This window comes from Nicotiana tomentosiformis, chromosome 3 (assembly GCF_000390325.3).
Source record: "Nicotiana tomentosiformis chromosome 3, ASM39032v3, whole genome shotgun sequence".
In the NCBI taxonomy this organism is placed as follows: Eukaryota; Viridiplantae; Streptophyta; class Magnoliopsida; order Solanales; family Solanaceae; genus Nicotiana; species Nicotiana tomentosiformis.
In genome coordinates, this window is record NC_090814.1 from 3,329,672 (window position 1) to 3,357,072 (window position 27,401).

Here is a 27,401-nt window from a genome sequence, read left to right on the forward strand (position 1 = left end):
GAATGCTACTTCTCAAAAGCTCAAGTCGTAATTTTCTGGTAGTAGTTATGTTAATTTGAGCTAATCTAGCAATTCAATGATCTAGCACATGTAAATGGATTTCACTCAATTTAAACAGAACTCAGAGAAGAATATGTAGACAGCAAGGAAGAGGGGTCTTCATTTCTGTCATATTGAGCAATACAAAGGCAAAATAATCTATTTCCCTTCCTTTCAAATAAATATCGCCTGCTAATCTAATTAACTACTTTTCAACTGACTGCACATGAGTTTTACTATTTACTAGTCGACCCGCCTTTAACCAATTAAGAGTTAAAAATATCAAACACTTCCAGATTGAACAATAATATGACTGAAGTTGTACACTGCTTAGCCCCTTTAAGTTAATAAATTTGCTACTCCCTTCATTTGGAATTGTGGTGGAAGTCATTAAGAATGGACAATTGACACATTTGTTAACAAATAAAGCCAAACAACCAACAAGGGTTGTGGCGGAGTGGTAAGTACTCATTCATTGTTAATCAGAGGTCTCAGGTTTGAGTTCTGATTATGGAGTCACCTTTTGTTAGGGAGCGCTTTACCCCAATGTGGAACTTTTCGGTGCGAATCCGGATTTAATCGGACCCCAATATAGGTACTGGACACCGGGCGGGAAACGAAAAAAAAAAAGGCAAACAAACGGTAGCAAGTACTCCCATTAATGAATGACATGCACCATCAATTGAATCATTAGGGACTTGAGGTTTGGGGTTGAAATTTACCCACGCGTAATTAATTTATATAATGCATGCATATCAATATCCTTTATATACAAGTTTATTATTTGTCATCGTTAGTTTATCTATATTCTCGTCTCAATTGATCATGTATGAATTATGATTAATTAACTAAACATTAATTGCAAATAGACAATAGATAAATTTACCGTGATTCTGCTATGGATTTAATGGAACTGGCTTCGTTATTTGGCGTAGCAGTATGTTGACCTCTTTCTCAGCTAAAAACAAGTTAGGGTTGGTAACTGGTAGGATACCTCAACCTCAACCTGATTCTCCTTATTATCCTTTTTGGGAGCGTTGCAATAACATGGTCAAGGCTTGAATTACTAACTCCTTGACTAGAGAAATTGCTCTGAGCGTTATGTGTTTCAACACTGTTAGTGAAGTCTGAAGAGACATAAATGATAGGTATGGTCAGTCAAATGGTTCCAAGTATATCCAAAATCAGAGAAAAATTAGTAGTACCTCTCAAGGGACATCTGATATAGCTAGTTACTTTACCAGAATGAGGAGTTTCTGGGATGAGCTCAATTCTGCCTATGTTGGACCAACATGTTCATGTGGTGCACTTCCTAAATTCATTGAGGACCAACACCTGTTTCAGTTTCTCAGTGGGTTAAATGAATCCTACTCTACAGTCAAAAGTAGCATTTTAATGATGTCTCTTTATCCAAGCATCATCAAAGCTTATTCACTTTTACAACAAGATGAAAATCAAAAGGAAGCTAAGTCCATAGCTCCTGGGTTTTCAGCTGATTCAACAGCCTCATTCTCTGCTTCATCTGGCATATCTTCTTCCACCAATATGCCATATAATCAGATGGTAAATTTTGAGTCTAAGAAGTCTACTTCTCCTGTAACTTGCAAATATTGCAAGAAGCCTGGGCATAGTGTAAAAAAATGCTATAGACTCCATGGGTTTCCAGCTGATTTCAAGTTCACTAAGTCCAAGAGGTCTGTTGTATGTGTTCAAGTGGGGGATTCTTCTCCAAGAAACTTGATTGCTACTGGTACTAGTAACAATTCTTCAGACTCTGCTTATGGATTCAGTAAGGAGCAATATGAACATCTCATTGACTCTCTTCCAACAAGCAAATATTTCTTCTGGTTATCCTCAGTCCACTTCTCCTGGAGAAAATATTGGTCTTGCCAACTTTGCAGGTGTGTGCAATCTCCTTGTAAATCAGTTTCCTGCAGTAAATTCTATTATGCATTCTTTGTCTGCTCGGTTAGGAAGAATTTCTTGGATTTTAGATTCAGGTGCCATAAATCATATGACCCCTCACAAATAGTTTTTAAACAATATTAAACCTTTACCTTCTCCTTACTTAATCACCTTACCAAATGGGTATAAAGTGAAAGTTATTTCTACTAGATCCCTGCATCTTAGGCATGATATAACTTTACACAATGTTCTTTTGGTTCCTTCTTTTCAATTCAATTTAATTTCAGTACATAAACTCATTTGTCAATTGAAAGGTCTAGCAATCTTCAGCAGTTTCTCTTGTTTTCTACAGGGCCCTTCTCTGAAGAGGCCATTGGAAATTGGTAAAGCTGCTTATGGGCTCTATTTTCTGCTACCTGGTATGGTTACCCCTTCATTTTCTTCTAATGCTTCTTGTTCTACTGTTTGTAATTCATCTACAGCAAAGGTTATCCCTTGTTTTCCCAGCTCTACTTGTAACTCATCTAGTACTATCAATAAAATGGATCTATTTTGACATCAAAGGTTAGGCCATATGCCATTTCATAAGCTGAAATCTATTCCATGTTTATCTACTCAAGTATCTTCTAAACAATCATTTGTATGTTCTATTTGTCCTATGGCTAGGCAACAAAGACTACCTTTCTATGATAGTCACATTCATTTAATTGTACCTTTCCAGTTAGTCCATATAGATATATGGGGACCTTACCACACTAATACATACAATGGTTTCAGATATTTTATTACTTTGGTTGATGATTTTACTAGAGTCACCTAGACACACTTATTTTCTTCCAAAGGCAACGCCTTTTCTGTAATCAAAGCTTTCACTATGATGGTCAAAGTCCATTTTAGGTCTTTTGTTCAATCTTTTAGATCAGACAATACTTTTGAATTAGGTAGTAGTTCAGAGGCTATATCCTTCTTTGCTGATAATGGCATTTTACACTAAACCACTATACCTCACACCCCACAATAAAATGGTGTGGTTGAAAGGAAACACAAATATCTTTTGGAAACTTCTAGAGCCCTTTTGTTTCAATCTAAACTCCCTACCAAATATTGGGGTGAATGTGTGTTAACTGCAACCTACATTGTCAATAGACTACATTCATCTATTTTGACTAATGCTACTCCTTTTGAAAAACTGCATGGAACTCCTCCTACATATGATCACCTATCTTTGTTTTGCAACTACCCATAAATCTGGAAGAGACAAATTCCAGTCTAGGGCTGTTGCCTGTGTTTTTCTGGGCTATCCCTTTGGGAAAAAGGGATATAAATTGCTTAATCTCTCTACTCATTATGTATTTTTTCCATAGATGTACTTTTCCATGAACACATCTTTCCCTCTTCCTCTGCCCCATCTTCTTCTGTTTTCCCTTCTTCTTCTGATTCCTTTGAAGATCCTCTTTTATTTCACTCTTCCACTGCTCCTTTACTAACTTCTCCTGATGATATTTCTGTTGTACCTCAAGAATCACATCATGATCCTTCTACTTGTTCCTCCCACCATCAAGAACCACTTGTTATACCTGTTTCTTCCTTTGTCTCTCCTCCTCTCAATGCTCATGTTCCTCCTTCTAACACCTTGCTTGTTAGGCATTCTACCAGGGTTTCCAACCCTCCTTCCTACTTGCCAGATTATGTCTGTTCTTTTGTTCTTTCTGCCAACCCTGTCTTTATAAATTCCAAGGTTTCCACTTCTGAGCTACAGCTGCAGGAACCTCAATATTATCAACAGGCTGCCTCACATCCTGCTTGGCAAGCAGCCATGCTAAAAGAGTTCCAAGCTCTTGAAGCTAACCACACTTGGGATGTTGTTCCTCTCCCTCCTCACAAGAAATCCATTCCTTGTAAGTGGGTGCACAAGATTAAACAGAAATTTGATGGCACTATTGAAAGATACAGAGCCAGATTAGTCATAAGGGGTGACGCACAAAAGGAAGGGATAGATTATAATGAGACTTTTTCTCCAGTTGTTAAATTCACCACTATCAAGTGCTCACTCTCTCTTGCTGCTAAAAAGGGGTGGACTGTTTATCAACTAGATGTCAATAATGTTTTTCTTCATGGTCTGCCTCCTGGTCTAATGGTTCCTGGTCATTCTTCCTCCTCTTCTCCACTAGTTTGCAAACTCAAGAAGTCTCTCTATGGCCTCAAACAGGCCTCCAGACAGTGGTTCTCTAAATTGTCTAAAGCCTTGTGTTCCAGAGGTTATATTTCCAGCAAAAATGATTATTCATTGTTCACAAAGTCCTCTGGTGGCTCCTTGATAGTCTTAGCAGTGTATGTATATGACATCTTATTGGCAGGAGATGATATTTTTGAATTGGATGCTCTTAAGGCTTTTCTGGATGCTACTTTCAAAATCAAAGACTTAGGTTGTGTTCACTATTTCTTGGGTTTGGAAGTTCTCTAACAACCCCAAGGTTTCTTGATGTGTCAACACAAATTTACAAATGATCTATTGGAGGAGTTTCACTGTGATCATTTCACTCCTGTCAATACTCCTCTTGATCATTCCATCAAACTATCTTCTAATATGGGGGAGCCCATTTCTGATCCTAGCATCTACAGAAGGATTGTGGGCAAGCTCAATTTCTTATGCCATACAAGGCCTGATATTGCATACTCAGTCCAACACCTTAGTTAGTTTCTTCAAGCTCCTCAAGTTCCTCACATGCTGGCTGCTATACATGTTTTGAGGTATCTGATGAATGCTCCTGATTTGGGTATTTTCCTTCCTAAGTCTACTGATCTTTCTCTCTTAGCTTACTCTGATTCTGACTGGGCCACTTGTGCCCAGACTCGAAAGTCTGTCACTGGGTATTACATTACCTTAGGGGGTTGTCCTATCTCTTCGAAAAGCAAGAAACAACCTACTATATCTCTCTTATCTGCTGAGACAGAGTATAGAGCTCTACGCAAAGTGGTTGCTGAGATTTCATGGCTTGTTCGATTGCTGGCTGATCTTGGGTTGGTTATTTCCAATCCTGTTCCTGTGTTTTGTGATAGCCAAGCTACTTTGCATATAGCCAGGAATCCAGTATTACATGAACACACTAAACACATTGAAGTTGATTGTCACTATGTTCGGGATATCCTACAATTTGGTCTCATCACTTTACATCATATTTCTTCTTCTTCTCAACTTGCTGACATTCTCACTAAGTCCCTTCCAGGCACCACTCATCATCATCTGCTTGGCAAGCTTGGGGTGTCAACACCCTCAAGCTTGAGTGGGGGTGTTGAGCTGAATAGAGCACATATGAAGAGAGGCCCAATGGTTGATAAGTAGTAATGGGCCCAATATGTACAGCTGGCCCATTAGTATATTAGGCACATTTTTATAGTATTGGTGATTTATTAATTTTGGTAACAGATTCATTTTACACAAATGATGAAATAAAAACATTCTTCTTATTCTCTCTCATCTCACCCGATCTAGGGTTTTCTTTCTCTTCATTTCTTTCAATTTCTGGAAATAATCAACCTAACAAGGGTTTCGACATAACCCAAGACATGCATGTTTCTCATTCATAAAATATCACGGAAAGGGGTTAAGTATACCTTCTACTATCAAAAATTGTTTAAACTTATCCTCCGTTTTATTATTAGTGTATTTATAAAACGCAGGGTACAATAAAACAGAGGGGTATATTTGACCCTTTTCTGTAAATATTATTACTCACACATTAATCACAAGATGAATAAACTTATTAACTTTTAGGGGCCGTTTGGTTTGAAGACAAGTTATGCTACGATTAATTATGTTCAGATTAGCTAGTTATGCTGGTAATAGTTGTTCTGATATTATTTATTATTGACTGTTTGATATGTTGTATTAATCGTAAGATTATCAATGTTACTGCTTTATCCTAGGATAACTTATCCTGAATTGATGTTCCAACATTTGGCAAGTATAAGTTATTCCAGTACTATTTTTAATATTGGAATAACTTATCTCAAAATCAGTAATCAAACAAGATATAAAGCAATACTACTAATTTTTAACCCAAAATTATTTTTCCTTATCCTTCGACCCCTTAGGAGTATTATCATTTTTAGTCTGCATCAGAAATTATTTATATCTGGTAGCCGAAAAAATATATAAAATTTGTATAAATTTTGTATATAATATACATAATGTATATATATATAAAAAATATATAAATTTTATATATTTTTTTAATTATTATTTTTACAGCGGTTATACAGTGCGATTTTCCCGACCCTCTTAGTTCTCCGTATCTCTTAGCTTTGACTACTACTTTGACGTCCAAAAGAAAGCCTTATACACGGGTGGGGCAAAAAGAAGCTGCAAAACCTATCCATATAACCCGCTCCGTTTTCAATTCTTAACACTGTTCTTCTGCCTGCCGATATCTCACTTCACTGTCTCTCTCTTCTTCGGGAACCTCCAAAAATAAGCCAAATAGGAGAGACCCTTTTGCACTTCTGCTCTCCTTGTCTATAGTAATAAGCTGAAGTAGCAGCAAATTATTATTCAGTATTTTTTCAAGGTGATGGAGAACATAGGAATAGTTTCATCACCGAAAATGGTATTGGGTCTCTCTTCAAACCCAAGGAATTTAGTAATTACCAGCAAACCCTTCTTTGGTCTTCCTCATCTACCCAAAAGACCCTCAAAGAATGCAAGAATTGTCAGACCCACTACTTGTTTTGAAGTTGTCTCTTGTTTTCAGGGTCCAAGACTCACCAAAAAGATTGGTAATTTATACTCCTTCTTTATACTAGTCCTCAATGTCCTTTATATATTCTGTGTTTATTTGAAGCTTTATTTCATCTTTTAGACTAGAAGTTCATTACCCAAAAGGAGCTGTCTTTGAAGTTAATTATTTGAAATTTTGGTATTATGAGTTTTTTTCGGGGTTATTTAATGGTTGGGAGATGCACAATTCTAATTTCTACTCATGTAAAAAATTGATCTTTTAGTGATTTTTTGTGTGTATATATGTGTTTATCTGAAGCCTTATTGCAACTTATAGTAGAAGTGGAGCTGTCTTTGAAGATAACCTTTTGAAATTTTGGTATTGTGAGGTACTTTTTTGGTTTATTCAATAACTTGAAACTGCATAATTCTGATATCTTTTTGTCTAAAAATTGATTCTTTTAGTAGAAGTTCATTACCCAGATGTTTGTGTGTATGTGTGTGTTTATCTGAAGCTCACATGTGTCCTATTATAATTCATTTGACCAGAAAGATTACATAGGTATCTAAGTTTCCAGCTTCCCCATATTTTAGAATTGTTAACAGGATAAGAAACTGTTGTAAGTTGATTTTTAAGACAAGTTGGACTTCACCTATAGTCGAATTGGCTAGATTACATGCAATTTTACTGCAGAACACCTAATTACCGATATAAATATTCTAAGCCTCAGAGTAGCCTGTAAAAAAGAAACAGTACATAAATCTCAACCTAAACTATAAAAATATGGCTAAAAGCTCACATCTCTAGGAGGAAAGATTTTCCTATTTTGAGTTGTTTCTGCATCATTTTCCCGTAATTGGTGAAAACTCGAGACTCACATCTCTAGGAGGAAAGATTTTCCTATTTTGAGTTGTTTCTGCATCATTTTCCCGTAATTGGTGAAAACTCATTCTCGAGCTGTTTCCATTATTTCAATTCTCCTAAATTGGTGAAAACTCACTCTCGAGTTTTGTGTGAAAACTCAAGGGGTGGGGGTGATTGGTGAATTGTGTTCTTGAAACACGACTGCTGAATCTCGCTTTCCATTGGAGGAGTAATTTGGTCGCCTTCTAGAAAATCATTTTCTTCCATCAATCATAGCTTAGTTTTCTTGTACGCGACTTGTTTTTCAGCCTGTTGTTGATTTTCCTTGACTGATTTGCACCTGATCTAACTTGCATATTTTCGTGCCTGCATTCAAAACTTAACTTCTTAGTGACAGACATATCCTTTTCCAGGTAAAGATTGTTGTCATCATTAAAATCATAGGGCTTAAATTATGCTGCTGTAATAATATACCTTATGAAATCATGCCTTTAGGGCTTGAACTAGGCACGCAAGAACAGAGCGCTCCAATAGTCTATCCAATGCATACACATCACTTGGATAAAGGGAAAAAAAGGAAAAGGAGAAAAGGTCTAAAGATAAAAGTGTCCTCTAAAGTATCACAAGTAGAGCATCTTATTTGTCTAGTAACTTTATTTAAGAGATCAAATGTGGTTGTAAATCTCAAACAAGCTAATGTTCCATTCAACAACAACAACATACCCAGTGGGTGGGGTGTACACAGACCTTACCCCTACCTCGTTTGAGGTATAGAAGTTGTTTCCGCTAGACCCTCGGCACAAGAAAAGCGTTTCCAAAACAGGTTTGAAAAATAAAATACCGAAGAAAAGAAAAGGAAAATATTGACATCAGATAATATTTTTCTTTCTTTTCTTCGGTATTTTCATCTTAGCTTTTTTACATTTGTATTTTTCAAATCTATTTTGAAAACGCTTTTAGGGTTTTAAGAAACATGCATTTTGAAATTTGGATGGGTTTTACTTGTTGAAAGAATGATTCCAATATGTGATATCTTTTTCTGTCAGAGAAAAAGTTACTGTTGGCCCGATTCAATTGCCAGATCAAATTTTCCAATAAGACATTTGTTTTAAAATATATTACAAGATGGTTATTGCGCTTAAGCTCATTGGCGTCATGTTTCTATGGGTAATGTGAAATTTCTCAGAGGTTGTTGCTGCTACAACTTTGATATGCTTTATATCTGGCTAGACGACCAAATAAAAAAGAGCTTGTTGTTGGAAACAGACATACTATTCATAGAACTGCTATATCGTGAAGAATAATTCAAGGAGTATCACCTGGAAGGGACAGTCACTTCTCTTGTCCCAAGTTTTTTAGCTAGTGTTTGGCCATAGATTCCCAAATTTGTTTTAAAAAATCTGATTTGGGTGAAGTTTGGTTTGAAGATGAAAATCTGTTCGGACATAATTTTTCAGAACATATTTCACTTTGTTTTTTTGAAAAAACATGAAATGTTACTTATACCCATAAGTTCTAAAAACTATCAAAAATACCCAACAATACCCAACAAACAAACTTGCTTATCCTGTATATACAGAACATTCATTGATGCCATTCATTATCATTATCCCAAACCATAGTCCTGAACGTAGATACGTTTGGCACAAAATTATAATTTTTATAATGAACCACATAATACACTATCCTAAAACCATAACCTGATATTTTAATATCAAATGCTAATAACACAATTACCAACCACAATAATTCGTCAAATTGTAATAATATTACAAGATCCATCAGTCCAAAAGAAAATGATAGTAATTAGCTGGTGGATTAGTTGGGTCATAATAGATGGTGTTTTTTTTTTATAAAATATAAAATTTTGGGGTAATTTTTAAAATTGTTAAAAAATCAAACAATAATATTTTGGGCCAAAAACAGGTTTAGATCTAGTTTTGGGATTTGGAAATTTTGTTTTCAAAATCTGCCAAAATATGGATAAAATCTATAAACAAACATGTTTTGCCAAAAACAATTTGGAAAAAACTTGACAAAATCTATGGCCAAACGGGGGCTTACTATTGTTGGGACTTTTTAATGTTATATTCTTGTTATTAATTCTGCTGCTTCTTAAGCCTTAACCTCCCTTTGTACTGATTCTATGCAGTGCCAGAAAAAATAGGGAGAGATTGTTTTGCTAGCACAACTTCAGGTGGCCAGCAGACCTCTTCAGTTGGTGTAAATCCACAATTTTCAGCTCCATCACCATCGTCTCAAGTGTAATAATTTGTATTATTCCCCATTTGATATGTTTTATCTTGTCTACAACTTTGCCTATCAGTTTCTTGCTTTACACGTTCTTCTTATACTGTTTGCATCTGCATTGATAATTAATATCTTTTGGTTTGTTACTTATTCATTGTTGTTTTTTTGTGTCTACAGAGGGTCTCCTCTTTTTTGGATTGGAGTTGGTGTTGGGCTCTCAGCACTTTTCTCATGGGTGGGAAGGATAATTCTCTTGATTTTATTTGTTGCACTCTTGTTTTTTCATTTTGTTTTGTTTTACTAACTCTTTACTGGATTTTTTGAAATATATTGCAGGTGGCTTCATACCTAAAGGCAAGTACTTTTTAATTAAAATTTGCATGGATTTGATGCTTGTCTAATTCTGTTATTTCTTATGGCCCTACTAACAGAGTGACAGCTAGAGAGTTTAGCCTTTAGATGCAAATATGCACGTAACTTGTCGATAATCTGACATGGACATGATGGGACATACCTTCTGAGCAATAATGTGTTATAGAATTAACCACATGTTAAGAAGAAAGGGCCAAAAAGCATATAAGCAAGAAAAGAATGGGAACTATGCGTAAGTTGATGGTGCCTGCAATTTACATGTCAGTTTCATGCTTTGCAAGTAATTCAAACCATGTTCCGTCTCTTGCAAATAATTTCAAATCTGGTTTTGGAAGGCCAATAATATCCTTAATTATTTTTCTAGCTATGTCACTATACTTGTCTTTTTGTTTGAGAGTCCTAACTCTTGCTGTTTCATTTAGTTGATTTTGTTCTTGTATCTGTGAGCTTTAAGATAAGTAGCATGGCATTTTCCTCATTTTAAACAACTAAATTATTCCTGCTAATGAGTCAAAACCGGATTGTATATACAATACTTGCTCAGGTAAACATAAATCCGGTGGTTGCTCTCTTATTCTTTATGGCGGAAAATAGTGTTTAAACTACTTTCAGATTCTTCAAATGTCAGATGTTGTAGTTGGTTTAGCTATAGAAAAAAAGAGCAACCCGGTGCACGAAGCATCCCGCGTTTACGCAGGGTCCGGGGAAGGACCGCACCTAAAGAGGGTGTGAGGTAGGCAACCTACCCTAATGCAAGCACCCGTGGCTGATTCCACAGCTTGAACCCGTGACCTAAGAGTCACACGGAGATAACTTTACCGTTGCTCAAAGGAAACCCTTTTTCATTGGTTTAGCTATAGAAATTCGATAAAACCAGATCTTTCATATATGTCTAACTACTCCTGCATATTCCTCCAGAAGTACGCAATGCAGCAAGCATTCAAAACAATGATGGGGCAAATGAATAATAACCAGAATAGTCCATTTAGTAACACTGCTTTTTCACCTGGGTCGCCTTTTCCGTTCCCACCACCACCTCCAATGTCAGGTGCAGCTAGTTCATCACCTCCACCACCTGCATCATCAGCTTCATTTGCATCTCAGCCGGTTACTGTTGATGTGTCCGCAACCAAAGTGGAGGAACCTCCAGCTGTAAATGTCAAGAAGAATGATACAGAAGCTGAAAGGGTACCAAAGAAAAATGGTAATATAATTGATAGTTACTTCTAGCTTTTGCTTTTTTTTTTATGTAGAAAAAAAAGCAGTTCTAGCTACAAGGCAGGTTCATCGAATGCCTCTTTTGACACTTACCCTTAAAAAGCCTTGTGCGTTCAAAGCCTTGTATGTTCCAAGCTTTGATCAACCTTAACTTAGATTTGTCTCATTAACCTGAAAGATATTGGAGTAAATCAGTGAGGCCACTATTACTATCTTAAATTAGCAAGTTATCGTCTAAATTTTAAAATTAACCAGCAATTAGCCATTGATATTAAAAACATCACTAGTTAATGGGTAAGCTTAAATCATAATTCTAATTATATTATAGACTACGATTCCATACCAGAAAAGTTTTCAACTTCGTTTCCGGTTTTGGAGTTGTCAGCAACAAACACTACCCCTCAACCATCTACAGCTCAAGAATCTGGAGTACCATGATGTGGTCATTACGTGAACTTCTGATCTTCTAAATGAGAATTCATCCACATCACCCCGTTTTGCCAGCTTTGCTGGGGTTCTGCAAGTGTACAAACCCTAAGCCCTTATCACCCCCTCCTGTAGAAACCTAACCCCCTCATGAAATTACTAGAGTCCGTTGCTGACAAGAGGCAAGCAGGGGAATGCTGGATTGGGGAAAAGCTCTACATTAAAGCGTAAAAGGAATGAGCTAGAGGAAAAAGGTTCCTTTTCCATTTCTTCGAGCTTAAATTAAATCAGTTTAACAACTTCTTTTATCTGTGCCTCAATCATGATTTTTTTTTTTGATAAATGCCTCAATAATCAAAAGATTTCTGGCCTGCATTTGTCAACAGTCCGTCACCAGAACCAAATTTTAGACTCCACTGATATCCCAGATTAACCAACTCTTCAAAAAAAAAAAAAAAAGGAAAAGAAAAGGAGCAGAATGCTTTGTGGAAACAAAGCAGGTTTTGCAACTGTATCCTTTTCCTGACAGCTTTTCTTAAATGCTAACATCCATTGTGGGACAGTAGAAATGGATACATGAGTTCAGTTGTAGTGGGGACATCCGATAAAATTGGAACAAATATAGAGAAGATTATCATGGCCCTGCCAGCGCAAGGATGTCACACACAAATCGAGAAATGGTCCATAAAAGGAATTAATGATGTCAGGGGAGTTCACTTTTGTTTGTACCATAATTATAAGAATGCTCATCCTCTCTCTTATTTCCCAAGTTAGTACCACTTTGGGATAGTGATGCATTTCGTATTACTCTTACAAAGATATTTAGGTTTGCTGGTTATGATATTATATCTATTAATGGAACTTCTCTGCAGCTTTTATTGACATATCTCCTGATGAAACATTCCAAAAGGGTGCTTTCGAAAATTATAAAGAATCAAATGAGACAGCTTCAGTAACTGTTGATCAGGTGAGTCGGTAGAGCTATTATCTGAGAATATGGTGTCATATAACAATCGTACTTCAATAGTTTTTTAATGTCTAGAAGGTAACTCAAAATGGGGCTGCTTCAAAGTCGGGATTTGGTGCAAATACATCTGACAGTACCGGTTTTGGTGCAAATACATCTGATAGTACCTCATCAACTGGTAAATCATCTGCTCGTCCTGCCCTTAAGGCATGGCTGTCGTACTGCAAATATCATTCATGCATCAGGTCAAAAGTACATTCAGTATGTTTGTAGCACTACCTGGATACATAGAGGTATTCTGGTAAATCAACAGGGTACAAGACTTTAAGAGATTACATTTTGTGTTTTCAATATGTATCCTAATCCAATAAGGCATAAAGGCACGATCATATCTATGTACAATTAGAATTTAGAAGTGGTTAAACACTTGTCAGTCTATGGATCCATGTTGTATGAGATACTGCATCGATCAGATGCAGGCAAAAAAGCATGAACAGCCAGTCAGAAACTGTAGTCTTTGTAATGACCTGAATATTGCCTTCTCTAGAAACCTGTGTAGAACTATCGTAATTAATGGAAACTGCTTTAACGGGCATATTCCACGGAAAATGACCTATTTCTTACATTATATCTTTGTTTTATTATGGATTTTTGGATGGATGAAAATTTTGGGTGCATTATTTGTTTTGAAGTTGGAGGTTTCAAATGGCACATACTCCACTGCTTATTTGATCATGTCTGTTTATTATTAAGAAAATGTTTCTTCTGGCCTAATTTCCCTTCGACTTTTTATTTATGGGAAAACAAATAAAATTTCCCTTCATGCTCTCTGCTTCTCAGCCAGTGGAAACCTTTGCATGATATTCTCTCTTGAACAGAAAAATCAAACCCGCTAATGTCAGTGGATGCTCTGGAGAAAATGATGGAAGATCCAACAGTGCAGAAGATGGTTTACCCGTAAGATAGCATGTACCTTTTCTGTTATGCTCTATTAGTTTTGTTTGATTAACTTGAATATTTGCAATGTCTAGATTACTTAGCGTTCTGAATGATATCTTCCTCGACTCATTAGAACATTTGAATTCCTTTTCGTCCTACGTCATGCTATTGAAATTTTAACATAGAAAATTTTGTTGTAAAACCTTAGTTAAGATATCTTGTTCATTCTATCCTTATGGGCAAAAATAATGTCTGGTGTGATGCTCATAATGGAGGGCAGATCAAGGAGAAGGACTTGCAGGATTCTAAGTTGGCAAGTCTCCAAAGAAGGAGAGCATATGACATCTTAGGAGAATTCCACATTGAAAAAAGAGAGTGGAAAAGTCAAGGGCTATATGACAAATATCAAAAATTCACATCATATGCGCGCTTTTGAGCTTGATGTGGGAAGTCCTAAGGACAAATCTCTGAGCTCTGTTGGGTCAAAGAGGACAATACGTCCCATGGGCTTGGGTTGTGACAAATATGTTATAAGAGTTAAACTCTCATAGTATGATGGGGGGAAATCCTTAGTGAGGAGGACGGGTCAAGGAGAAATAATAGTAGGCTTCTAAGCTGACAAGCTTCCGGAGAAAGGACGCATATGACATCTTAGGCAAATTCCTCATCAGAAAGGAGGAAAAAGTATGTAGCAAATAGCATAAATTCACATAGTACGCGTGCTTTTGGGCTCAACGTAGTGTAGTCCAAGGGACAAATTCGTGAGGTCTATTAGGCCAAAGCAGAAAATATGTAACATGGGCTTGGGTTGTGACATCTGGACCCAGTCTGTGACTTGTGATGATTCCCGTTGATTTCATACTGTAGTGCTGCCAACTGGAGCTCTAGCAAAGATAAAGCTGAAAGAATACAAATGAGAAAGTAAATTTTTCTTAGGTATGACCTGAATATTCTAGGATTTTAAAGTTCTACCCAAGTTAACTCTTGCTATTCTGTACTACTATGTGCTGTCGGGATGGGCCTTGTCGATGAATTTTAATTTGCGTGAAGTAAAGCTGTTGTTAACTACAAATTAATTATAGTACCTTATTGGTCGAAACTCTAGTTTCAGTTGCACAATGCTACTATGTATTGCATTATCGATCAAGAAGTAATGAACTTCTAGTGAAGTCAAAGTTCTTATGTATGAATTTAAGTTTTAAATCTCTCTAAGGCATAGCAGGGAGAATATCCTTTCATTATTGTGTTCAATTAACAGGGTAGGAAAGTACGATAGGCTGTTAGTGTGATGTAGACTACTAGCCTGTTTGGCCAAGCTTCAAAAATCAGCTTATTTTGAGAAGTACTTTTTTTAAAAGTATTTTTGGTGAGAAACAGTTTGTATTTGGCTAATTAATTTGAAAAACACTTCTGAGCAGCAATTAGTGTTTGGCCAAGCTTTGGAAAAGTGCTTCTAAGTGTATTTTTCTCAAAAGTGCTTTTCAAAAAAGTGCTTCTGGGAGAAGCTACTTTTTTTTGCTTCTCCTTCTACTCAAAAGCGTTTTTTTTCCCTCTAAAAGCTTGGCCAAACACTTCAACTTTGAAAAAGGCATTTTTTTGAAAAAAGTGCTTTTGGCTTTGGAGAAGCTTGGCCAAACATGCTATACTTTGGTAATAATGGAAGGAAGTGAACTAACTTGAGAATTGAGATGCTTAGAGGATGGTGTTGAAAAGATATTTAGATGGTCTATGGAGTAGGACTTAAAATATTAAACGTTACCTAAGATGGTTGTTGGCAATAAGTGTTTAATGTTGTGGATTGTGATTGACCGGAAAAGTGTAATTAAGAAAACCCTGAATAAATTGGCTAATGCATATTAAAGTACTAGATTGTATACAAGGTTGGCAAATGCGGTGTTTTATCTAAAGTGACGTTTTTTCTTCTATGTTCATTCTATTGTGCTTTTCTTGTGACCATACGCAGACCTTTCATCTTATGTGACATATGTTTTGTATGTATAAACTACTTGTGCTTTATTTTGACGAGAACTAACATTTCATTTGATACTTGGTGCAGCTATCTACCGGAGGAGATGAGGAATCCTACAACATTTAAATGTAAGCTGCCATCTGATGCTCTTTTCTATGCATATGAACTATGCTTTCCCAGCTACTACCCTTAATTTTGACCATTAATGGATCTCTTGAAGGATGTAAGTGCAGACAATGCACCCAGTAACGCATTGCCTAAATTATGTAACTTCTCTTTTTTTGGTTTGTGTTAACTTTTATCAATCAACTCATGGCTCAGGTTTTAGAGTAAAATTCAATTCTTCTTTTGTCAATGACTGTTTCTGTGTGAATTGCTAAGTTGTAGCATCATTGAGAACAAGAGTTAAATACCATTAATTTTTTTTTTTTGCTGTGTTCTCATCTTACCAGGGAACACTTGTCTTTCTGATTTATTGTGAGACTTGAAACTAAAAAAAAAAGGTAACTCGCCAGGCCTTTAGAACAAAGGTCATACTTCATACGGTCTGGCTAATTCTAAATACAACTATCTAGTTTTCTTCTATTGCATATAAAGGCGCAAAGGGGAAGGGCTGTTTAGTGCCTTTCCAACAAAAAAGTTAGTGGGTAAAAATGATATTCATCATTATAACCTTGTTGATTTCAATCTAATAACTTGCTATAAAAAACCGAAACTTTCTAGCATTGGTAGTGAGAGAAATCTACCTTAAGATTAAAATAAGAAAAAGGAATACATTAATTAGGTCGAGGCAAATGACAGTCCGCATTTATATAATGATATGATTCATTGATATAATTTTTCAAGCTTCTTTATCTACTATCTCTATCAGATAAAAATAAGCTAAGAGGGTGTTACATCTTTTTTTCTGACAGGGATGCTACAAAATCCACAATACCGTCAACAGTTGCAGGACATGCTGTAAGTCTGGTTCAATTGTCTTTCAAGTGCATATTTCCCTATATTCTGTACCGAAATTCAGTACTTGTATTGTCATTTATTTTTCTGAAATCTCTGTTTGGCACTATATTCTATTTAGTATCCCAGCCATCGGATGAGCTTTGCCATGAGCATTGTCACAAAAACTTTTTAAATAGAATCTAATGCCATTCTATAACTACTTTAAGTATAAGAAAACATATTCTGGTGTAGCTCTGCTCGATCTGATGTATTTGGACTGCTCTTTATTTACTGCAGTAACAAGGCTTTTGTTGAACTTGTGCGAACTAGACTTGACCTTTTTTTTTCTCACTTATCAAAAAAAGAAAGAAAAAAGACTTGACTTTTTGCTTCTGCCCTCATATGGTTAAACTTCTCAGCTTACATGAAAATATTTTCCATCCCAATATATGTATTTTACTGGTACATGTTGGACCCTTTTCATCTTGTTGATTCTTTGTCCATCTAATTGCAATTCTATCATAAAAAGGAACGATATATATCATCTGATATTAATTATCTGTCTGGATTCAAATATTCTTGGGCTTGGGACCACCTACTCTTTGTCAATCTGCTTGCCTTTATGTATGTCTTGGTCTCAATTTTGAAAAGAAAGGAGGAAGAGAACATAAATGTTAAATAATCTGTTGATTTATGGTTTGGTAGGGATTTCCAGTGTTAAAACAACTTTCTTTTTATGTCTATGAAAAGCTTATCAGGGTTTTCATCATTTGCCCCTCCCAGGAATAACATGGGTGGAAACCCAGAATGGGACAACCGCATGGTGGATTCCTTGAAGAATTTTGATCTTAGCAGCCCTGAAATTAAGCAACAATTTGGTAAGTTTTAGTTATTTTCTTCTTTTCGTGGTCTACTTGCAACATTAATATCCATAGCTCTCTGATCCTGCGGTGGGACTATAGGGTCTAGACAAAAGCTGGATTCCTCTGAGCGTCGATATATGTTTTGCGTGTATTATCATGATAAATGACCCATCTCATCCAGGAGAAATATAGAACAAACTTTTATCCTGATGGAGTCTTAATACAAGAAATTTTTATAATGAGAGTCTTCTGATGAAGTTGCTATTCTAATATAAAAGAGGAAAGAATGTTACTCCTTTTCTGCTATTGCTTTACAAGTTTATAGTGACAAGTTGCAGTCAGAGGAGAAACTCTTTGAGATATTCAATGGACACGACATTAATGTTATGAGTGGTGCAGAAATAACTGCTTAGAACTCCATTAGGGCTAGTCTCAAACCATCTTTTTTACGTCTGATTTAATGTGTTGAAGCGGGTAATTTAGAGGCCTTGTAGTGATGTTGTATGTGGGATCTCTCGAGGAGTATCCCTCCCTATTGGTTCCCAGTTGAAAGAGCCTCCAATATAGTTGAACATGCAGATTGCTTACCACGGGTAAGTCTAGCAACCTCATCTTATAAAGAAAACTAATATTACTCCCTGAATCCTGCTATTTCTTTTTATTCTTTTAAATCTGTCTCTCTCCGTCTTGGACGAGCTCGCAGCATTAAACCGCCAGTAACTCTTTTTCTGTGAAAATACAATATTTTTGAGACTTCACAAGTTGATTTCACAGCCAGTCATCTTCCGGATCAAATGTGTGGCATTTGCTCTCGAGCCCCCCCCCCCCCCCGTTAGGCTATGCTATTACTCCTCCCATGTGGAGCTTATATTGAAGAAACATTGCCATTTGTTTCTTAATATGCAGCTTGATAAAACAGGATGGATTTACTAATTTGACTTGGTAGCCTTGCACTAGTAGTTAACTTTGTGCCTTTTGATTTCTGTCTGGAAGACTTCTAATTCTACATGCAGTTGCTATAGCCAAAACTAACAAATGATATGATTTGCACTTTCCTTTTGCATATTTAGTTATTTTTATAAATTGCAGATCAAATAGGGCTTACTCCTGAGGAAGTCATTTCGAAAATTATGGCTAATCCTGATGTTGCTATGGCTTTCCAAAATCCAAGAGTTCAAGCAGCCATCATGGATGTATGCACTTTTTGCTCCCTTTCTGTTTTAACTTTTTTTAAAAAAAAAATCTAATCTTGAATTTATTGAAGTTTCAAAGAGATGCACTTTTATGGCCTGAAGTGTTGGTGCACTCTGACTTTTATGATTATTGCAGTGTTCACAGAATCCACTGAGTATCGCAAAGTATCAAAACGACAAGGAGGTGAGAACGTAGTTTCATCCGATACATGTCTTCTTGTCTATTGATCTTAATTTTGAGTATGAAGTCTGCATATGTTATTGGCTGTCTGAAATTTTTGCTTCACTACACGAGAGCAGTCATCACGTGAAATACCTAATGCATATTACGTTCCATGTATGTTTTAGATACTCATATATACATTTGATAAATACCTAATGCATATATTTGCACATATGGTCATAGGTGATGGATGTCTTCAATAAAATATCTGAACTATTCCCTGGGGTGTCGGGTTCACCTTGATTCTCTCCTTCCTGCTTTAGCTGCTGTTATGTGACCGCTCCTTGTCATTTTTGTTCTGTTTGAGTGAGGTATCAGCCAGAACTGTTGGGCTCTAAGATGTACTGCACACTCGGTTGGTTGTGTGCTAGCGAAATGGTCATTTTGCAACGGATGCACATGAAACTGTCGCCTCCTTGTTAAGAACATATAAACTCACTGCCCTTCTAAAATTTTGTGCATGTTAACATGCCTTTGTTTATCAGTAGTCTTTAGAAGCTAACTTCAGCTGTAAATTTGCCAGCTTTTTAATGATTTTAGAGTCACTTATAACTTATATTAGCTTGTTCAACTGTATGATTTGATGAAGATATGCTATTCTTCTATCTTGATGTTTTGTTCTTACCTAAGGACCTTTCAAGCATTTCTTGCAGTATTTGCTTGATTCTAAACCTGTTTTTATGTTCTAAAATTTCCTTGTGTAAATGGACTTGAATAGTTTTTGTAATTGAATGGCAACTATTAGAGGTTAAGGTGAAACAAAATTTGGGTTGTACTTTTGACATTTTTGAACATTTATCAGTGGTTAAGCCATGCTTTGTGGTGACTGTATTTGATAACTGAATCAAAGAAATAGGAAGTGAATTTTTGAGTTAAAAGCTTCTTTGCATCCTTAAGCATTACATTGAAACTTTGCCACTCGATGCAAGGAGAGTACCATATAATGCCTGTATTTTGGGCTATCAGGGGAAAAAATTAAAGTTGTTGAAAGGGGGCTACAAAAAGGTGCAGAGGTTTTCGTGTTTACTCCAAATCAATGAATATATGATATGTATTCACAAATATGGTTATCATTAAATCATAGTTAATTAATTGATATTTTCACCTTGGTTATTAATCATGATAATATTAGTATGGTGTGGTGTAAACACCCAATGTGGGTAATTAAAACGTTTTTTAAAATTGATTTTCTAGTGTACTTGGGGTGAAAGTTTTGGTCTAGTGCTGAAGTAAATGAAGATAATCAATTGTGTGGGAAAGCTGTCACCAAAAGAAACAAGACAATCATGCAATCTTCTAGTACCATTTTTGAATATAATTTCAGGTCCCATATGTGTTATTTGAAATGTAAAATAGTTGCCATTTCTACAAGAAATGACCCTCGTAACCAAAAAAATGCCTTCACATTACACCAAGGAAAAGAGTTGTACTATATAATGTCTTATAGGCCCATTCTATTATTGAAGCAGTAAGTGGGAAAGTTAGCATTTGCATCTATACCCAATTTTGGGGTCACCATTAAAGTTATACTCACTTTGCACAAAATTTTGCAAACCTATTCACTTTAAGATTAACTCAGACTTATTGGATCTAAACTTGAAATTTTTTTTAGTTTGAAGTGCGACAAATATTTTCATGCATTTAAGGCCAAATAGATCTGAAGTAAAAATGTCGCACTTCAGATGCACTTAATGCCAAATAGGTTTGAAGTGCAACCAATATTTTCATGCACTTAAGGAAAAATAGATCTGAAATGCAAATTGCCCAGAAACAGAAACTTGTTCTTCGAATTTCAACAATCCAATACACGATTTACACTTAGATCTACTCCAAATGAGTTTAAATTTGAAAGATAACCTTCAAATATCATCAAGAACAAACCTCAATCATCAATTTATCAAACAATAAATCTAACAAACCCATTGTGCAATGGAGAAGAAGAAGAAGAAGAAGAAGAAGAAGAAGAAGAAGAAGAAGAAGAAGAAGAAGAAGAAGAAGAAGAAGAAGAAGTACCTTAAAATATGCTCACACCATAAGCGGTAGTAAAAAATAAAGCGCCACAACAACTCACCACTGCAAAACACCGTAAACCACCTTAAAATATGCTCGCAAACACCATATAAATTCACCTTTATTTTCATAAAGAAGGAGGAGGAGGAGAAAAAAGCTTGAAGTTATCTATACTTCTAGTTAAAAAAAAAAATTTAAAAAGTGGATACAAGTTATAGAGGGGTGACCAAATAGGATACCCGCGAAAGTTTTACCAAGATATACCCGATGTTGGGCCACTATTGAAGTCATATTCTCACTGAATAAAAATTTACAATATTAACTCACTTAGCACCACACTTCAAAATTCACATCTTAAGTTACAAATGTAGGATTTTGTAAACTACCGAATTTTTTCTATTGCTTCAAAGTGCAACTTCAGACTTGGATTTGAAGTTCTTATTCCACCGGTTCAATGCAACTAAAAAAATCGGATTTAAAATTCTTCCACCGCTTCAATACAATTTCAGAAACGCATCTGAAGTTCGCTTGAAACGGTCTAACTTCAGATTTCTAGGGTAAATACTTCATCTTCTTCTCCCTTAAACCGTAGGAATTACTAATTAGCATCAACCATACTCTCTTTGACGGATTCAATTCAAATTTTTTATCTTTGAGAAAAACTCGTCTTATAGCACAAACAACGACTGGCAAGGTAACAAAGGAGCAGTCGGATAACGAGAAAGGAATAGACCCTGTTGGGTTCCTCAGCAAATACAGCATAACCTATAGAAAAATTTCTAAAGGAGAATATGAGAATATGAGAAGCGGAAGAAGCTTGAAAAGTGGAAGAAATCTGAAGTGCGGTTACACTCGATACCAGTTAAACTTTAAAAAAAAAATGAGTATAAGTTAAATGAAAGCAACCAAATAAGCGTCCTGTAAAATTTTTACCGCTAAATGTCCAAAATTCATTTGAAACTAGAACTTCCTAGTACAATTAATTGCTATTTGAATAAAAATCTTGTATGGTGTGAAGCCTTTTTATTTTATTATATATATATATATATATATATATATATTGTCGCACCTCCTTTTTTCCGAGGGGATAGCGGATAGAGAGTTTTTTCAATTTAAGTGACATTATTCGAAATGAGATTATTTATTTATTCAGAGTCGCCACTTGGAATAATTTATGGTGTCCCAAGTCACCGATTTATTTTAGAATCCCAAATCGAGAAAATTTGACTCTTACTTTTGGTCCACGAACACAGAAGACCGGGTAAGAAATTTTGTTAACCTGGGAGAAGGTGTGAGGCATTCCCGAGTTCCGTGGTTTTAGCACGGTCGCTTAACAATTAATACTTGACGTAATTATTTGATTTATTACATGTTTTAAACCCATTGTGCATTTTTGTCTTTTACCGCTTTTTAATATTTATGAAATTTATTTGAACAAGTCACGATGTCGCACATTTGCCGTTTTGGTACACATTGCGAACCGCGCCACGTGAAACGCACCCGCGATTTACAACATGTTTATTTTTATTATTATTTGAAGTTATGGTCAAGTCGCGTGAAACATACACTTGAATTGGGGTTTACGTATCATGACTATGCCACATGAACCGTACCCATAGTCACGATGATTTATTATTAATCGCACCTAAATCAAGCTACGGTGTTCGAATATTATTCAATTACTAATTTTGACATTATTGTAAGGTCATGAGGTATGTATATTGTTATGGAGGAAATGAAGTAAATTAATTATGAAAAAAGTTGGCTAGCTTGTGAATGTTTATTTGTTTTTGGTCATGTGCAATAATTAGCCCATAAATACGCTAGGGAAGTTCAATTAAAGTCTTACACCAATCATGGCCCAACCTAATCTCTTATAATTTTACTGCTAACCAATATTTGAAATTAGACTAAATTTATGGCAGGAAAAGATAGATACAGGCAGGATCAATTTAGTCACTAAGATAGGAGATCAAAATGAAACTAAAGCATGCTAAAATGGAAAGTCATTACTTCATTGAATAAACAAGAAAAGTAACGAATTAATACATATTCATCAATAAAATTAACCATATGAACTACTAAAAAGGACAATAAATTAATCTTAATAAATACTCAACATGAGAACAAATTAATCTTAGCACACTCAGATGCGAACTCGATCATATCATACTCAAAGTTAAATTAAAACAGAGTGACTCAAAATATTAATGAGAAAAAAAATAAAATAGAAAGAGAAGTGAACCTTTGTATTGATGATTGTTGATTTAAATTACAACCACTCAATGATCGGATAGCTCTCAACTGGACCCTTCGGACCACGAAAAACTCGAGCGGCAAATCTCAACTTGCAACCTCAATCGACATTGCAAAACTGACGATTTAGTGGCTATTTTTGGAGCTTTTTTTTGAGGGGGAGAGGGGGAGGGGGGGGGTTAATGATAACTCAAAAGTGATCAAGGGCTGGTGGTTTTGGGGTGGTGAAGCTACTGGATTTTTCGAAAGAAAGCCGAAGAAAGAATGACACGAGTAGAAATTTCCTTATCCTAGAAGAAGAAAAATAAATTTTTCTCAATTCCTTCCTCCCTATTTTTTAATTTTCTCTCTCTCTTTTTCATCACATTTCTCTTCTATTTATAGAAAAAAGTTTCGGAATTTTCAGATTTTTACTTTTTATTTATTTTTTTATTTTTAATTAAAAAGAATTTTCACTTCCCATTTTTCTTATTTTAAAAAAAATAATAATTCCCCACTTTCCTTTATTTTTATTTTTTAATTTCTCACTTTTTTTACTTTTAATATATTTAAAATCCCATATTTTTTTTTACTTTTTTTTTATTTTCCACTTATTTTACTTTTATTTTTATTTTCCACTTACTTTTACCTTTTTTTTTTAAAAACAAAATCAGATACCCTTACTTTTATTTTTTAATTCCAACTTTATTTTACTTTTTATTTTTTAAATTTCCACATTCTTTTATTTTTTTTATTAAACAATTTCTACCTACTTTTACTTTTACTTTTCAATTTTATATTTCTACTTTTTCTATTTTTTGATTCCCATCCGAAATTTGTTTAAAAATAATAATAATGTTTTTAATTCATTTTATTTAAAAATAAAGATAAAAATAATAATAAAAATAATACTAATAGTAATAATTGACCTTTTAAATTATTAATAGTTTTTCTCTCTCTCCCTCTCTCCCTCCCTCCTCTCTCTCTCTCTCTCTCTCTCTCTCTCTATATATATATATATATATATATATATATATATATATATATATATATAGAGTCTAACAAAGCTAAAAAATATATATTAAATTCTGAAAATATTTACATAGTAGAAGGTGATAAAAATTCAAATATAGTAAAAAATTAGGTGCTCACAGCTGCCCCTCTTTGCTTGGAAACATGAAGAGTTTTCAGGCAAAGACTAGGTGGGCCAGGTGACTAATTTTTGACAAAACCATTATTCAAAAGGAAAAGAAATAAAAGATAGGGTGCAACCGAGTCCTGATTTTGGACAGCCTACATATCCCGGGTTATAGGGGAATCAGGTCGCGTGTAGTTCAAGAAGAATGGTGGAATGATGAGTTGAGGAGTCGAGTGAGGTTCCGTCGAGGCTCCGGTCCGCGGTCCTGCTATTATATCAAAATAAAAAAGAAACTAAACAAGCCTATCAATTATGAGTTACAAGATTCATATCTATGAGTCTTCAGAAACTTGATCTTGAGTCTTGACTGGTTCTTCATGCACACTCTGATCTAAACCTTGATGCTCGCTAGCTGTAGGTTATAGTTCATTTTTCTATAGCTTCTTCTAATCAAAACGGGACTCCAATGCTCGCGGCTTCAGTCATGTCTTAGCATTCCACATCTTTTCAATTGCTTTTGCATTTTGGATTCACTTATTTTTTTCTGAATTGAGACTTCTTCTTTTGGTCATCTCGAACCCTGTGCCTCGAGGTAAAACCTACTCAGACACCAAAACAAACAATCGAACGAAATTTTTTTACCCGAGTTTTCACTAGGAAAATTTCGTGAGTTATTGTAACAAAATTCTAAACTACTTCTTTATTGAAAGCAATAAAAGGTCGTGAGTGGTGTACCCTGGAAATGTCATTTTTTTTTTGATTGTGTTCTTTTATTGTCAAAAGGATATCTCAACTAAGGATTTGTGTACCTTATATTGGAAAAATGTGGCCAGCAAATGAGATACCCTATATTGGCAAAGATATCGGGGAATGGTGTACCCTGCATTTAAGATCAAATCAACTAGGGAGTGAAAACCGTATGTTGGAAAAAGCGACTAGGTAGTGGAGACTCTATGTTAAAAATAAAATCAACTAGGGAGTGGAGACCCTATGTTGGAAAAGACGACTAGAAAGTGGAGACCCTATGTCTATAATAACATCAACTAGGGAGTGGAGACCCTATGTTGCAAAAGCGACTAGGGAGTGGAGACCCTATGTCTAAAAACATCAACTAGGGAGTGGAGACCCTATGTTGGAAAATAAACTAGGGAGTGGAGACCCTATGTCTAAAAATCATCAACTAGGGAGTGGGGACCCTATGTTGAAAAATTATGAACTAGGGAGTGGAGACCCTATGTTTGAAAAGGTACTAGGGAGTGTAGACCCTATGTCTAAAATATCATCAACTAGGGAGTGAATACTCTATGTTGAAAAATCATCAACTAGGGAGTGGAGACCCTATGTTGGAAAAGAGACTAGGGAGTGGAGACCCTATGTTGGAAAAGCGACTAGGGAGTGGAGACCCTATATCTAAAATAAAATCAACTAGGGAGTGGAGATCCTATGTTGGAAAAGGCGACTAAGGAGTGGAGACCCTATGTCTAAAAATAAAATCAACTAGGGAGTGGAGACCCTATGTTGGAAAAGAGACTAGGGAGTGGAGACCCTATGTCTAAAAATCATCAACTAGGGAGTGGAGACCATATGTTGAAAAAGAAACTAGGGAGTGGAGACCCTATGTCTAAAAATCATCAACTAGGGAATGGGGACCCTATGTTGGAAAATCATCAACTAGGGAGTGGAGACCTTATGTTTGAAAAGAGACTAAGGAGTGGAGACACTATGTCTAAAATATCATCAACTAGGGAGTGGATACCCTATGTTGGAAAATCATAAACTAGGGATTGGAGACCCTATGTTGAAAAAAAGACTAGGGAGTGAAGACCCTATGTCTAAAATATCAATCAACTAGGGAGTGGATACCCTATGTTAGAAAAGCGACTAGGGAGTGGAGACCCTATGTCTAAAATAAAATCAATTAGGGAGTGAAGACCCTATGTTGGAAAAGGCGACTAGGGAGTGGAGACCCAGTGTCTAAAAATAAAATCAACTAGAGAGTGGAGACCCTATGTTGGAAAACAGACTAGGGAGTGGAGACCCTATGTTGGAAAAGCATCAACTAGGGAGTGGAGACCCTATGTTGGAAAAGAGACTAGGTAGTGGAGACCCTATGTCTAAAATATCAATCAACTAGGGAGTGGATACTCTATGTTGGAAAAGCGACTAGAGAGTGAAGACCCTATGTCTAAAATAAAATCAACTAGGGAGTGGAGACCCTATGTTGGAAAAGGCGACTAGGGAGTGGAGACCCTATGTCTAAAAATAAAATCAACTAGGGAGTGGAGACCCTATGTTGGAAAAACGACTAGAGAGTGAAGACCCTATGTCTAAAAACATCAACTAGGGAGTGGAGACCCTATGTTGGAAAAAAAGACTAGGGAGTGGAGACCCTATGTCTAAAAACATCAACTAGGGAGTGGAGATTGGAAAAGCAGACTAGGGAATAGAGACCCTATGTCTAAAAACATCAACTAGGGAGTGGAGACCCTATGTTGGAAAAGAGACCAGGGAGTGGAGACCCTATGTCTAAAATAAAATCAACTAGGGAGTGGAGACCCTATATTGGAAAAGCGACTAGGGAGGGGAGACCCTATGTCTAAAAATCATCAACTAGAGAGTGGAGACCGTAAGTCTAAAAATCATCAACTAGGGAGTGGAGACCCTATGTTGGAAAATACAGCTAGGGATTGGAGACCCTATATTACCATGATTTTTTTTTCTTTCTTTTTAATTTCATATATTTTTTTAAGATAATGAGTAAAATGGGGGAAAGAGTTTGGAGAAGACTTCCCTTTTGCAGTAGTTGCTGCAAAACTATTTCTAGCCTTTGCGTAATTTCGTTTTGGTTGCACCTGCTTCTTGCAAGGTTGCTTTTGGATTGCACCTGTTTCCCTATTTTTTTTACAAACAAAGAACAATTTGTCAGTTTGAAACGGTGGTTGGTTTTGTGGCCTTGATTGTTTCAGTCACTTGGTCTCGGTCCTTTCAGTTGCAACTGGTTGTTTCCTGAATATCGATTGCATTTATAACCTCGGAGAACCTCTGGCTTTTTCGGACTTTGTCCTGATGGTTAGTCACGTGGGACTTAACCTTTTCAACTTTTTTTTGCCCTTGTGGGCATTTGACTTTGAAT

General features: G+C 35.8%; 1 protein-coding gene and 1 pseudogene across 2 annotated transcripts; both read left to right on the forward strand.

The window, feature by feature from the left end:
• Nucleotides 1-6,341: 6,341 nt before the first annotated feature.
• LOC104087287 (protein TIC 40, chloroplastic) lies at nt 6,342-19,490 on the forward strand. 2 transcript variants are annotated; one of them, XM_070196666.1, is made up of 14 exons: nt 6,342-6,720; nt 9,679-9,790; nt 9,954-10,011; nt 10,113-10,130; nt 11,067-11,352; nt 12,665-12,759; nt 12,835-12,937; nt 13,638-13,716; nt 15,755-15,795; nt 16,582-16,627; nt 17,390-17,484; nt 18,559-18,662; nt 18,799-18,846; nt 19,069-19,490. In XM_070196666.1, exons 1-14 carry the CDS (start codon nt 6,516-6,518, stop codon nt 19,126-19,128), a joined length of 1,350 nt encoding a protein of 449 aa, XP_070052767.1. In that variant the 5' UTR covers nt 6,342-6,515; the 3' UTR covers nt 19,129-19,490. The 2 variants fall into 2 exon arrangements, with proteins under 2 accessions (XP_070052767.1, XP_070052768.1); XM_070196667.1 differs by having other exon boundaries at nt 12,838-12,937.
• On the forward strand, nt 12,373-12,484 carry LOC117274410 (U6 spliceosomal RNA; annotated as a pseudogene).
• Nucleotides 19,491-27,401: the final 7,911 nt, after the last annotated feature.

What these genes read in the sequence shown, in the direction of transcription:
- LOC104087287 (XM_070196666.1), top strand. Translation starts at nt 6,516, where the DNA reads ATGGAGAACATAGGAATAGTTTCATCACCGAAAATGGTATTGGGTCTC. An exon ending in AAGGGTACCAAAGAAAAATG is followed by an intron (nt 11,353 to 12,664) that starts GTAATATAATTG and finishes ACTTCTCTGCAG; the next exon opens with CTTTTATTGACATATCTCCT. An exon ending in CTTCAGTAACTGTTGATCAG is followed by an intron (nt 12,760 to 12,834) that starts GTGAGTCGGTAG and finishes TTTAATGTCTAG; the next exon opens with AAGGTAACTCAAAATGGGGC.